The 15,156-nt window shown below is 44.3% G+C and overlaps 1 protein-coding gene across 4 annotated transcripts in view; it reads left to right on the forward strand.

The window, feature by feature from the left end:
• The window catches only part of LOC119972755 (proteasome activator complex subunit 4-like), a 230,725-nt gene that overhangs the window by 38,859 nt on the left and 176,710 nt on the right, over positions 1-15,156 (forward strand). For all 4 annotated transcript variants that reach the window (XM_038810083.1, XM_038810091.1, XM_038810102.1 and 1 more), the window contains 2 exons: positions 12,337-12,486; positions 13,524-13,587. In XM_038810083.1, the coding sequence (XP_038666011.1) occupies positions 12,337-12,486; positions 13,524-13,587 (214 nt within the window). The remainder of the gene's footprint in view (positions 1-12,336; positions 12,487-13,523; positions 13,588-15,156) is intronic.

Raw genomic sequence — 15,156 nt, forward strand, 5'->3', positions numbered from 1 at the left:
CAAATTTAGCAACCAATTAGAATCCAAGTCTGCTATTAATTTAGAAATCAGCGATGGATCAACAAAGAACAAAGAAAATGACAGCACAGGAACAGGCCCTTCGGCCCTCCCAGCCTGCACCGATCCAGATCCTTTATCTAAACCTGTCTCCTATTTTCCAAGGTCTACTTCCCTCTGTTCCCCGCCCGTTCATATATCTGTCTAGATGCATCTTAAATGATGCTATCGTGCCCGCCTCTACCACCTCTGCTGGCAAAGCGTTCCAGGCACCCACCACCCTCTGCGTAAAAAACTTCCCACGCACATCTCCCTTAAACTTTCCCCCTCTCACCTTGAAATCGTGACCCCTTGTAATTGACACCCCCAATCTTGGAAAAAGCTTGTTGCTATCCACCCTGTCCATACCTCTCATAATTTTGTAGACCTCAATCAGGTCCCCTCTCAACCTCGTCTTTCCAACGAAAACAATTCTAATCTACTCAACCTTTCTTCATAGCTAGCACCCTCCATACCAGGCAGCATCCTGGTGAACCTCCTCTGCACCCTCTCTAAAGCATCCAAATCCTTCTGATAATGTGGCGACCAGAACTGCACGCAGTATTCCAAATGTGGCCTAACCGAAGTCCTATACAACTGTAACATGACCTGCCGACTCTTGTACTCAATACCCCGTCCGATGAAGGCAAGCATGCTGTATGCCTTCTTGACCACTCTATCAACCTGCGTTGCCACCTTCAGGGTACAATGGACCTGAACTCCCAGATCTCTCTGTACATCAATTTTCCCCAGGACTCTTCCATTGACCATATAGTCTGCTCTTGAATTTGATCTTCCAAAATGCATCACCTCGCATTTGCCTGGATTGAACTCCATCTGCCATTTCTCTGCCCAACTCTCCAATCTATCTATATTTTGCTGTATTCTTTGACAGTCCTCCTCGCTATCTGCAACTCCACCAATCTTAGTATCATCTGCAAACTTGCTAATCAGACCACCTATACCTTCATCCAGATCATTTATGTATATCACAAACAACAGTGGTCCGAGCACGGATCCCTGTGGAACACCACTAGTCACCTTTCTCCATTTTGAGACACTCCCTTCCACCACTACTCTGTCTCCTGTTGCCCAGCCAGTTCTTTATCCATCTAGCTCAGGGGTGGGCAAACGCATGCGGCCCGCCAAAGGTCTTTATGTGGCCCACCAAGATCAAGTCATAAAAAATAAAATAAACATTTTTTATTTATTTTTTTATTTTTAAATTTTTTTATATGGTTAATGGGGGGGGGGGGGGGGGGGGGGGCTGTTGGGTTACTGGTATAGGGTGGATACGTTGACTTGAGTAGGGTGATCATTGCTCGGCACAACATCGAGGCCGAAGGGCCTGTTCTGTGCTGTACTGTTCTATGTTCTATATGAGGCGCCCAGAATCATAACCGGGTGAAGCGCCATTTTTGAAAAGTAGAGAAAAAGAGGGCTAAAGGCAGGATGCCGCCGGGGGAAGCGCTGAGGTATATGCCGCACGCTAATTGGTTACAACCGGGATATTAATTAATATACTATGCGGCCCTTTAAAATTGTGAATTTCTGAATGTGGCCCTTGCACGGAAAAGTTTGCCCACCCCTGATCTAGCTAGTACACCCTGAACCCCATACCCCAAGATAGACAAGTTAGAAAGAGACATGGAATCCGTATGAAGAGCCAGAATAACCATTTAGATATCACAGGATCAGAATGACACACTTGTAGGCACAATATCTTGATTTACATGACGCGTTAAACACACTAAGACATGCCAAGCCGCTTCACAGGAACATTATTAAAACATTTTACACCAAGCAACATTAGGGTATATTAGAACAGATGACCAAAAGCTTAGTCAAAATAAGTGAACTTTAAGGGGTGCATTAAATAAAGTAGTAGTAAGGTTTCTGGAGAATTCCAGAATTTAGGATGAATTCTGAATTTAACGAATCTGACTTCCTTGCATCACTCCAAATGAATTGGCTTCTGCACAAACAATGGTTATTTATAGCTGCCTCGCAAATAGCAAATTACGCTAAAATATTGTTTTTACGAGTTATTTATTTTGAAGCATTTCTAACTTTTGTCAACGCCTTCTTTAAGAAAGAATGCTGAACAAATGAATCCTTAAAAGGTTTGCTTGCAGTTTGAACCAATAAATGAAAATATAACTCTCTGTACGCTTAAGCAATATTTAATGTGAGAAAATACTAGCATTTTCCAATCCACAAAAGCAAAATCAAAAGTTTACTGATTTAGCATTGGTCATCATTAATACAAAATCGATTTTACAAACCCTCCAACTTTGCTCGCAGCCCTTTGTTGGTCTCGACCACCCTCTGCAGCTCCTCCCCCATCGAGGTGAGCTGATCGCTGTGCTGCGACATGGCCTCCTCCACTCCTTTCATTTTCTTACCCTGCACCCGCACCTCGGCCAATGCCTTCGACACAGCCACCTTCACCGGGGCAATTGCCTCAACCAACATCTTCAGCGCCGCTGTCATCTCCTTCCTCAACACCTCCATTCTTTGCGAACTGCTTCTCCAATTCCAAAGCCATCAACTCATTCATCTTTGTTGCCGTAAGCAGTGTGGCCCCGCCCAGCAACCCAGCTTCTGCCATCTTGCCAGCTCCTTGGTTGGCCCTTTCATTCGCCGGTGAACCCTCACTCCCTTCCTTCTGGAAGGCGGCTTTCTTCTGATTTTTCAACATTTTCCACCTTCCCTATGTGTTCCTACAGTCTGATCATCAACAGATTGCCCTGGGACTGGGCATTATGCTCCAAAAAATATGCCTTGAGCAGGTGCCACCCAACGTGCGACCATTCCCCCCCCCTGCATGCCGCCACCGGAAGTCGACAAATGATGAACCTGAGCAACTGCAATTTCAGTGTAAATGGGATGCTTAGCACTGTTGCTTCACCTGCACCAAGGTCCCAGGTTCGATTCCCACTTGGCTCACTGTCTATGTGGAGTCTGCACGTTCTCCCTGTGTCTGTGTGGGTTTCCTCCGAGTGCTCCGGTTTCCTCCCACAAGTCCTGAACGACATGCTGTTAGGTCATTTGGACATTCTGAATTCTCCCTCTGTGTACCCGAACATTGAACATAGAACATTACAGCGCAGTACAGGCCCTTCGGCCCTCGATGTTGTGCCGACATGGAAAATCTAAAGGCCATCTAACCTACACTATGCCCTTATCATCCATATGCTTATCCAATAAATTTTTAAATGCCCTCAATGTTGGCGAGTTCACTACTGTTGCAGGTAGGGCATTCCACGGCCTCACCACTCTTTGCGTAAAAAACCCACCTCTGACCTCTGTCCTATATCTATTACCCCTCAATTTAAGGCTATGTCCCCTCGTGCTAGCCACCTCCATCCGCGGGAGAAGGCTCTCGCTGTCCACCCTATCTAACCCTCTGATCATTTTGTATGCCTCTATTAAGTCACCTCTTAACCTTCTTCTCTCTAACGAAAACAACCTCAAGTCCATCAGCCTTTCCTCATAAGATTTTCCCTCCATACCAGGCAACATCCTGGTAAATCTCCTCTGCACCCGTTCCAAAGCTTCCACGTCCTTCCTATAATGAGGCGACCAGAACTGTACGCAATACTCCAAATGCGGCCGTACCAGAGTTTGGTACAGCTGCATCATGACCTCATGGCTCCGGAACTCAATCCCTCTACCAATAAAGGCCAACACACCATAGGCCTTCTTCACAACCCTATCAACATGGGTGGCAACTTTCAGGGATCTATGTACATGGACACCGAGATCCCTCTGCTCATCCACACTACCAAGAATTTTACCATTAGCCAAATATTCCGCATTCCTGTTATTCTTTCCAAAGTGAATCACCTCACACTTCTCCACATTAAACTCCATTTGCCACCTTTCAGCCCAGCTCTGCAGCTTATCTATGTCCCTCTGTAACCTGCAACATCCTTCCGCACTGTCTACAACTCCACCGACTTTAGTGTCGTCTGCAAATTTACTCACCCATCCTCCTGCGCCCTCCTCTAGGTCATTTATAAAATGACAAACAGCAACGGCCCCAGAACAGATCCTTGTGGTACGCCACTCGTAACTGAACTCCATTCTGAACATTTCCCATCAACTACCACTCTCTGTCTTCTTTCAACTAGCCATTTCTGATCCACATCTCTAAATCACCCTCAATCCCCAGCCTCCGTATTTTCTGCAATAGCCGACCGTGGGGAACCTTATCAAACGCTTTACTGAAATCCATATACACCACATCAACTGCTCTACCCTCGTCTACCTGTTCAGTCACCTTCTCAAAGAACTCGATAAGGTTTGTGAGGCATGACCTACCCTTCACAAAACCATGCTGACTATCCCTAATCATATTATTCCTATCTAGATGATTATAATCGTATCTTTTATAATCCTCTCCAAGACTTTACCCACCACAGACGTTAGGCCACCGGCCTATAGTTACCGGGGTTATCTCTACTCCCCTTCTTGAACAAAGGGACCACATTTGCTATCCTCCAGTCCTCTGGCACTATTCCTGTAGCCAATGATGACCTAAAAATCAAAGCCAAAGGCTCAGCAATCTCTTCCCTGGCTTCCCAGAGAATCCTAGGATAAATCCCATCCGGCCCCGGGGACTTATCTATTTTCACCTTGTCCAGAATTGCCAACACTTCTTCCCTACAAACCCCGAGCCCTACTAGTCTAGTCGCCTGTATCTCAGTATTCTCCGCGACAACATTGTCTTTTTCCTGCGTAAATACTGACGAAAAATATTCATTTAGAACATGCGGCGACTAGTGGCTTTTCACAGTAACTTCATTGCAGTGTTAATGTAAACCTACTTGTGACAATAACGGGTTTTATTATTTTTATCACTTTACATGTAATGACACCAATATTAATTGCTTTTTCAGTTGTTAGATATTTAAGATTATCACAGCTTTGTTGTAAACTCTTAATGACCATTTGCTAGTTTGTAGGTTGCCATGCATGCACCTGTTCAGTTTAAACTGCCAAAGTTCCGTGGTGTGACTCAGTGTTGTATGTTTAAACTGCCTTAGGTTGTGTAAATTGCGAATGAAATAGGGAACACAAACTAGTCTGTGTAGAGAGGTGGATATGTTTGTACTTTTGCAAATTGTCATTTTTTTGCCCGTGAGCTTAACAATAGTGTGACATCTTCAGCCACTTTCAACAGGATGTTCTTCATGGGTGTTGTGGGAGTTTCACAACTATTTGACTATAATATGCCTCTCTTCCCCCCCCCCCCCAACTGATCAGATGACACTTGAGTTCCAGTTCAAGATCTTTATCCAAGCTATAGCAGAGGAGCTAAACATCCACCATATGGCTTGCCAGCTCCCTGAACAAAGAAATGCAGTGGCAATTGACCTTTAGCTTATTTTACAAGTAATTAGCATAATCAAAAAGTTTGTTTAAAAGTTATCTATGTTCATTCACAACTAATAGTTAGGATTACATAATGTATAATACATGAGCAAAGTTATCAAATCACAATTTGGACACATACGCTTAATTATAATATCACCAAGCACGTATTTTCTCTATCTACTAATTTCTAGACATGGGTACGCCAGGAATATATTTGACCAGTGGTGTACCAAATTCCCTTCCCATGGTGCCTTGTTTTAATGGGCACACATGAGCTGCAACTGATTTGAATTTTTGTGTGCGAACCCTGTAACTAAAACCTCTCGTTTAATTTAACTCCCTGCTGGTCCTTGGATGTTATCTGTAGGCAGCTTGAAACTAAGGCAGCTAGTGTCTTTTCAAAAGGTTCCCTGTCTCTGCAGTCTGTGAGAATTCAGCAGTTAGCAGCTTGTGTGATTCTGTCTTTTTAACCCTTTCAATCAGAAAAATGTCCTATTTCCAATATTGGCATTGTGTTCTGCAGAACGTACTAACTGACCACTTGAATGTTTATTGTTTTGTCAGTGTGCTCATTTGAAGAAAACCAGTTCTTTGCTGTCATTGGGCAAAAACATGGCAGATGGAATACAATGTAGAGTAGTGTGAATACAATGTATAGTAGTGTGAATACAATGTAGAGTAGTGTGAAGTTCTCCATTTTGCTAGGACAAGTAGAAAAGTGGAATATTTTTTAAATGGTTAGAGTGTTGGTATTCAGAGGGATTTGGGTATTCTCGCACATGAATCACGACGTTACCATGCAGTTCGAACAAGACATAAGAGGGTAAATTGAATCCTGGCTTTATTACGAAGACTTTGAAATATTAGGGTAAAGAAGTCTTACTACAATTATATAGGGCTTTGGTAAGACTGCCCTGTGTTGTTCCTGGTATCGAATGATATATCCTGACCTTAGAGGGAATACAACAATGGTTCAGTAGACTGATTCCTTGAATGAGGGGATTGTGCGTTGAGGAGAAATGGAGTTGCTTGGTTTATAGTCCCTGAAGTTTTGAAGATTGAGAGGTGATCTCATTGAAACAAGGTGCTTAAAGGGTTGATGCTAGGTGGATGTTTCTCCTGTCTGAAAACTCAGTCTCAGAATTAGGGGCAAGGTACATATAGATACATAGATATTAGGAGCAGAAGTAAGCAATTCAGCTCTTCGAGCCATTCAATCAGATCATGGCTGATCTCTTCATGGTCTCAAATCCACCTCCTTGCCTGTTCCCCAAGTCCTGTTTTTAAAAAATCAGAAATGTATCTAACTCCTTCTTGAAACACACTTTTTTATTTAACACAAATTTGTAACAGTTACAGAGAGAAAAATGGCCCTGTGCAATGAGCCTTAACATAGTGAAAACGAACAGTGGGAAAGAATAAACATGTTAATAAGACACTTCCCCTACCAGCTCTGTTTGCTCATGCCACACGTATTCAACTAAACTAACGTGTCCCTAACCCCCCCCCCCCCCCCCCCCCCCCCCCCCCCCCCCCCCCCCCGAGGCCTGACCTGCCGGGTCAGCCCTGCGCTTGGCCCTAGCCGCCCCCCCCCCCCCCCCCCCCCCCCACCACCACCACCTCCAACTCTCCCTGGTGCCCCCTGACCTACGCTAGCTACGCTGACCCCTGCCCTTGGCGCCTGCCTGTCTCCCGTCCGAGCGCTCGGGCCCTCTCCCCACACACCAGGGACCCATTAACCTAATTGTATCCCACCGTGCCCTTTCAAGTCCCGTGGCCAGCCCCTAGCCCATCCCCCTATCAGAGGCCCCGATTTCCCGCCAAAAGGTACCAAGTACAGGGCCCCCTTTGCAGGCCCCCCCCTTGTCGCAATCCCCCCAAAACACCCTAAACAGTGCGCCCTCCAGCCCCCACTCTCTGTCCAGGCTGAAGACAATCTTGGATAAAACATTACACTACAGGATAGTTTAACAAACCACCGCCACACAAAAGCTCTTGAGAGCCCAGAGTCCTTTAGTTCAAGTCCAGCTTCTTCTTTTAATAAAAGTCCACACCTAATCAGAGCAAATTAGGTTAACAGACCACCGCCACTGTACAGCACTGAAAGAACCAAGTGCCCATTAGTTCAAGTCCAGTTTCTTATCTTTAATAAAGGTCCAAACCTGTTCTGGTGCCTCAAAATAGTAGTGGAGTTCCTCAAACGTAACCCAGAGCTTTGCAGGATAGAGCATTCCAAACCTCACCTTTTTGTAGAGGGCTGCCTTTACCTTGATGAATCCTGCACGCCTCTTGGCCAGCTCCGCTCCCAAGTCCTGGTAAATGCGCACCTCGCAGTTCTCCCATTTGCTGCTCCTCTCCAGCTTGGCCCATCGCAGCACACGTTCCCTGTCAGCAAGCCGGTGAAAGCGGACCACCAAGGCCCTCGGTCGGTCGCCCGTCCTGGACTTCCTTGCGGGGGCTCTATGTGCCCCATCCAACTCCAGGGGTTGAGGGAAGGCCTCCGGTCCCATCAGCGCCTCAAGCATACCCGTCACTTAAGCGCTCACATCCGACCCCTCGCAGCCCTCGGGGAGGCCAATGATCCTTAAATTCTGCCTCCTGTCTCTGTTCCCCAGCTCTTCAAGCTGCTCCTGCATCCTCCTCTGACGGGCGTTTAGCTCCTCCACCTCGTGGTCCAGCTCTGTTACCGTGCCCGCCTGGCTGGAGAGCTTTGCCTCGACCTCCCTGAGCGCCTTCCCTTGGACCGCCTGTGTCTCGACCATTCAGTCCATCACCGCTCTCATCGGGTCCAGCGTGTCCCTCCTCAGCTCGGCTGTCTCTTCCCTATCGTCTCCTCCACCGATTCAGGCTGCCAGGTCCCAAAAAAGTCTGTTAAAAAAAGGTCCATTTGCCCATCGCGAGCGGGAGCGATCCGACCTGCGACCTGTCTCCTCGAGGGCGCCACCAGAAGTCCTTCTTGAAAACATTTAATGATTCAAACTCCACCTTATTTTATGGGGGCGCAAGGTAGCGCAGTGGTTTGCACTGTTGCTTCACAGCCCCAGGGTCCCAGGTTCGATTCCCGGCTTGGGTCACTGTGCGGAGTCTGCACATTCTCCCCGTGTCTGCGTGAGTTTCCTCCGGGTGCTCCCATGTGTCCCGAAAGACGTGCTTGTGAGGTGAATTGGACATTCTGAATTCTCTGTGTACCCGAACAGGTGCCGGAATGTGGTGACCAGGGTTTTTTCAGAGTAACTTCATTGCAGTGTAAATATAAGCCTACTTGTGACAATAATAAAGATTATTATTAATAAACATTATTATTGTCCTTTAGACTTGAGAATTTTTTTTATTCAATAGGTTGTGAATCTTTGAATTCTTTTATACCAAAGAGCTGTAGATTCTCCATTCTTCAGTATATTCTACACTGATTGATAGTTTCTTTGATTCTAAAAGAATCAAGGGAAATGAATATAGTGCGGGAATGTGGAGCTGAGGCAGATTGATGGCGAAGCAGGACTGAATGGCCAAATAATTATCTCCTGCTCCTGTAACTTTAAACAGTGAGACTTTAAGGCAGTTTGAACAGCGAGACATCAAGGCAGTTTCAACTGTGAGTGAGCAATATGGTTGACTCTTAAATGCCCTCTGAAAATGGCCTCGGAATTAGGGATAAGTAGTAATTGCTAGCTCAGCCAGTGATGCTCACATCCACTGAACGAATAAAAAAAACAACTTTGGGCCGGTTGAACAGCGAGGCCTCGGGGCCGTTTGAACGGCGAGGCCTCGGGGCCATTAACGTGAGTGAAGTGAAGACATCGTAAGGCAGCTCGGATACATGGAGTGTGTGTCCTGTAGTATGTGGGAAGTTATGGATGCTACCCGTGATGAAGATAACCACATGTGCAGGAAATGTTACAAACTACAGAAACCTGAGGTACACGTTTTGAATCTTGTGCAGCGTCTTGAAACACTGTACAGAGATCTACATAGCCTGTTCAGAATGGTGGTCATGCTAGGAGCCTTGAGACAGAAAGGTAGAGTGACTGTCAGGCAGTCTAAGAGTTCCAGGCAGGTAGTGCGGGAGTTTCCTGAGGTCCTGCACACTAATTGGTATTCCATTTTGTATGCTGGTCCAGACTTTGGTTCCTTTGGCGAATGCAGTCAGAGCCATGTTTGCAGCACTACAGGTGGCTCAGCTGTACAGAAGAGGACGAAGAAGAGGGGAAGAATGATAGTGATCAGGGATTTGTTAGTTAGAGGAACAGATAGATGCTTCTGTGGTCACAAATGTGTATGGAGGATGGTCTGCTGCCTCCCTGGGTTCGAGGGCATGGAGATCACCGAGCATCCACAGAGCATTCTGGAGGGTGAGGGTGCACACCCAGAAGTCGTGGTCCACAATGGTGCCAACTATATAGGTACAAAAAGGGATGAGGTCCTGCAGGTTGAGTTTAAGAATTTAGGATCGAGCGTAGTGAGCAGGAACTCTCGGGTAGTAATTCCCGGATTACTGCCAAGACCATGTGCTAGTGAGTATAGAAATAATAGAATGTACCTGATGAATGCGTGGCTTCATGGTGCTTCAGATTTCTGGGACTTTGAGACTGGTTCCGGGGAAGGTGGAATCTGTACAAGCCAGAGTGTCAAGAAATAAATAGGGCTGGGACAAATGTCCTGCAGGGAAATTATCATAGAATCCCTACAGTGCAGAAGGAGGCCACCCGGCCCATCAAGTCCACACTGTCCCCTTGAACGAGCACTCTACCCATACACTAAGGGACAATTTAGCATGGCCAATCCACCTAACCTGCACATTTTTCGATCCTAGTTGCCGGGGCTGCAAATTGAGAATAATGAGCATTTTCCAATTTGAAGTTTTCCCACCAAATAAAATAGCGATTCCAACTTATTGAACTGACAGATCTTTCATAGCAAACATGAATTGTGGGGAAGTTATTATAATCTATCTTCAGATTCAAGGGCGATTGAGCCTTTGATCAGGCTTTGTTTGATTAAAGTGAAGAGTAATCGAGCTAGTGACTTAATTTTTCTGAATTATTTGACGGGTTCACTGGAAATTTGGATATGGGACGTCATTGGACATTATCCGTTTGGACTTCCAGAAAACATTTGATAAGTTAATGCAAGAGGTTAGGAAAAATAAGAGTGTATGGAGCTGGAGGTAACTTTGACTAGCTGGAAATTGCATTGGAGGTGGGAGCAAGAATATGAATGATTCAGCTTCTGAGCAGTGGGATATAAAAAAGTGATGTTCGCCACAATTATAATGCCTTGAATGAAAAAGTCATCTAATAGAGGCATTTACAATGATTAAACAAGGGTAGAAAAGGGAAAATATTTCATTGGTCGGAAAATCCAAAACCAGGGACTGTGATTTTAAAGTCACAGCCATAAACACTCACTACACAGCTAAATGACTAGAAGTCAGGGATAGAGAATTCCACTGATTCACAGCTCTTTGAGTGAAGTGATTTCTCCCTATCTCAGTCCTAAATGGTTGGCCCCTTCTCCTGAGACTGTGTCTTGCGTATTTTCAATTCCCTGAACATCAGAAACGATCTCTCAGCATCTACCCTATTGAGCTCCGTTAGAATCTTGTCTGTTTCAATAACATCGGCTCTCATTCTTCTAATCCCAGAGAATATTGGCCCAATTTACTCAGCCTCTCATCCCAGGAATCAATTTAGTGAATCTTCAGTGTACTGCCTCCAAAGTAAATTCATTGACCAAAACTGCACACTGTATTCTAATATGGTCTCACCAAAATCCTGTACAACTGTAGCAATACTTGTTTTCCAATCCCTTTGCAATAAGTAGGCTTGCATCAACACTGCAATGAAGTTACTGTGAAAATCCCCTAATTGCCACACTCCGGCGCCTGTTTGTGTACACCGAGGGAGAATTTAGAATGTCTAATGCACTTAGCAAGAATGTCTTTCAGAAGGAAACCGGAGCACCTGGAGGAAAGCCACGGGGAGAACATGCAGACTCCGCACAGACAGTGACCCAAGCCAGGAATCAAACCCGGGCCCCTGCGTGTGAAGTAACAGTGCTATCCACTGTGCTACCGTGCAGGCTGACTTGCCATTTGCCTTTATTGCTTGCTGTACCTGCATGCTAACCTCCTGTGTTCCCTGTATGAACAGAATAAAGCACTTATTTGAATTATTGGACATAATTGGGGTCAGTTCGTTGGATATATGGGTGGGGGTGATTTTAATTCTAACTTTTCCTGGGTTACTATACTGTAAGATCGTACTTTCCGATTGAAGGGAAATTATCTAATGGAAGCTTAATCTTCCCAGGCAATTGCCAGGCACTCCTTGCCTGAGGACTTTCAGCAGGGCTTCCCTAGGGGCTGGTTTAGCGCAGAGGGCTAAATAGCTGGCTTGCAATGCAGAACAAGGCTAGCAACGCGGATTCAATTCCCGTACCGGCCTCCCCGAACAGGCGCCGGAATGTGGCAACTAGGGACTTTCACAGCGACTTCATTAAAGCCTACTTGTGACAATAAGCGATTATTATTAGTGCATCTTTGGGGTACCCCCAGTTACGATGCCCTAGAACATTGAACAAAGAATGTTCCTAAGAAATCCATGACTCATTTCAACAAAGTAAATAAACATGAATTATTGACTCCAAATTCTGTTTTCCAGTAACGAGTCACTCTTTGCACCATTCGGGGAGCAGTTAAACCAAACTGCCTTATCATCTTTTGTTTACAGTGTTTGAGCTCTTTGAAGCTGGTAGTGAACAATTAAAAGGGGGAAGTAGTTAAGCCCTATTAGTAAGTGGCTTACTTAATTGTTTCTGTGTACATTTTAAAATGTTTTATTACACAAGTGTGCTGTTTCTCAATATTGTGTTGGAATGTGGTGGCCTTGTGTGATCAGAAATGCTTTCTTGTGTGCCCAGGTATTTTCCAAGTGAAGCTACAGCAGAGATGTTAGATGAATGGAAACCATTAATGTGTCCCTTTGATGTCACAATGCAGAAGGCAATCAGCTATTTTGAAATGTTCCTTCCGACCTCCCTTCCTCCTCATCTGCACCATAAAGGATTCCGGTTAGTATGTAGATAGATATTATTCTATTTTAGAGTTTATTTTTTTTGACTGGTTCTCCCTTAGTGTGCACCATTCTCAAACTGTGAAAGACATTAATTTCCTCGGACTCTGTATTAAGACTGCTAAAGTAATGGACTTGCCTGGGCGGTTGCTATTCATTCCCTCTGCTTCTCATTCTTTGGGGAAAGTAGAAACATTTATTTGCCTAGTAATTCCCTCTGATCAGCTGCCAGTGGAGTTGGGGAGTGCAAAACTGTAGAGAAAGAGAGAAAAGCAGCCATACAAAGATATATCCTTCAACTTATTAACAATGCTATGGAATTGATTAATAATCTTAAAAATTGTACTCTTGTGCAGACGGCAACTATTTCATAAATTCAATATTTGCAGTTATAGCATATGCTACCTGTGTAGAAGTGCCCTTTTACGCTTGCACCCTTGTGATGTGTGAGCCATTGCAGTTCCCCACAGGTGAAAGTGAAAAATTATTGGACAATTTTACATAGTTTCTATTCTAAATATGAAAGTAGATGTACAATATATCGCTTCAAAATGGAAATGTAGCTATTTCTGTGCAGCTTATTCCAATTATTCCCTGCCCCAAACCTCAGTGGTTGCCACTGCTGCCTCACAGCGCCAGGGACCTGGATTCATTTCCGGCCTTGGGTGATTATCTGTGTGGAGTTTGCACGGTCTCCCCGTATCTGCGTGGGTTTCCTCCGGGTGCTCTGGTTTCCTGCCACAGTCCAAAAACGGGGGAGTGGGCCTAGGTAGAGTGCTCTTTCAGAAGGCCCATGCAGATTTGATGGACCACATGGCCTCATTCTGCACTGTAGGGATTCTATGGATTATCTTGTCACCTGAAGACTACACTTGCTCTTTATATCCTGTATTTGCTGACACCGGCAATCAACCGGTTGAAGGTAAGTACATATTAATCTATACAAGGGCACTGATTCTTTTGCTTATTGATGGTGAAATTGCTGATATGTTTTCAGTAATGTATTTTGAATTATCTTGGTTTTATTTCCTACAGGCTTTGGTTTGATGAATTTATAGGCCTTTACGTCACAGTTCAGAACCTCCCTCAGTGGGAAGGGGTAAGCCAATCATTCCATGGATTAATTAAATAACAAAAACCTTGCATTTATATACCACCTTTCACAACCACAGAATATCCAAAGTGCTTTATAGTTAGTGAAAGTGCTTTTAATTCATAGTTTCTCTTGTATGAAATGTGGCCACTGTTTTGCTCACAACAAGCCCCCGCAAACAGTATTGTGATAATGACCAGATAATCTGGTTTAGTGATGTTGATTGAGGGGTGAGCATTGGCCAGGACAGCACAGATAACTCCCCTATTCTTATGCAGAATCATGCCGTGGGATCTTGATTGTGCAGCTAGCGGACAGACAGGGTCTGTTTAATGTCTGATTTGAAAGATGGTACCTCTGACGGTATAGTATTCCTTCAATACTGGACTGGAGTGTCAGCCTTAATGTGTGCGCTCAAGTCTGGAAGTGGAACTTGAACCCAAACTTTCTGACCCAGATGAGAATGCTACCAGCTGACACAACTAATACTGAATGCCTTGAAATATCTGAAGACATTGGTCTGTTTCCACATGTATGCTGACAATGCTCAACTCTAAATTTCAGAAAGATAGTGTTATGAATGGCATCGTCCTAAATTCTTAGCTGTTTTTCTCTCTGCAGCTGCTGCCACACTTACTCCGTATTTCCAACATTTTATGTTCAATTGTTAATCTTGTATCTTCTCCATCACAAAAACTGCCTATCTTTACCTCCATCCGCCTCTATCTCATCCTACATGCTGCTGAAAAGTTCATCCACACCTGTCACCTCCAGATTTAAATATTCTCCTGGGTGACCTTTGATCCTAACTCCCCTATGCGTCAACTCATCTAAAACTTTATTGCCTGCATCATATCCCAGCTCCAAGGTGTGGAGGCAACCTTATTGGCCGAATGAGTCCTTGTTTTCAAAAGCTTTAAAATGTAAAATTCTTATAAGTGCATTCAAGTCCATTCATTGCCTAGCCCTTCTCTATCTCTGTAACCTTCTCCAATCTCGTAGTTCTCTAAAAATGTTGTCCTTCTTCAACTGGTCATATCATTGGCTGCCATTGAACCAACAAAGCCCGATACTATGAAATTCTCTCGCTAAGCCCCTTATTCTTTTTTCAAGCACCTTAAAACCCACCTGACGACTTCAATTCATGCCTTCCGATGCCTATTCTTTTGCCTTGGTGGCCATTATTTTGATTATACCACAGTGAAGTGTCTTGGCATATTATCCTAATGGTGCTATATAAATGCAAGTTGTAACAAATTACAGCATGTTATACAAATTGCTGGTATTTCTGTGAAGCAATTTTTGTTCAGACTTTTCAGTATTGCAAATGAAAGATTTAAATTCCATTTGGTGGCGAATGCAAATGTGAAGAATTAACATTTTTGGGATCGCCCTGTGCAATGATGGATTAATTGATCAAAAATAGCTGTAATTATTTTGAGAGTTGGCTCTTTTTTATTGCTTAAATCATCTAAAAATACCAAGGTGCTGTAATTCTTATGATTTCCAATAATGTAACAAATTTCCAGCTATTTTAAGGAGGGTTCTAAATTGTGATTTGTTTCTTAATAAAGT

The sequence above is a fragment of the Scyliorhinus canicula genome, chromosome 1 (genome assembly GCF_902713615.1).
Source record: "Scyliorhinus canicula chromosome 1, sScyCan1.1, whole genome shotgun sequence".
Lineage (NCBI taxonomy): Eukaryota > Metazoa > Chordata > Chondrichthyes > Carcharhiniformes > Scyliorhinidae > Scyliorhinus > Scyliorhinus canicula.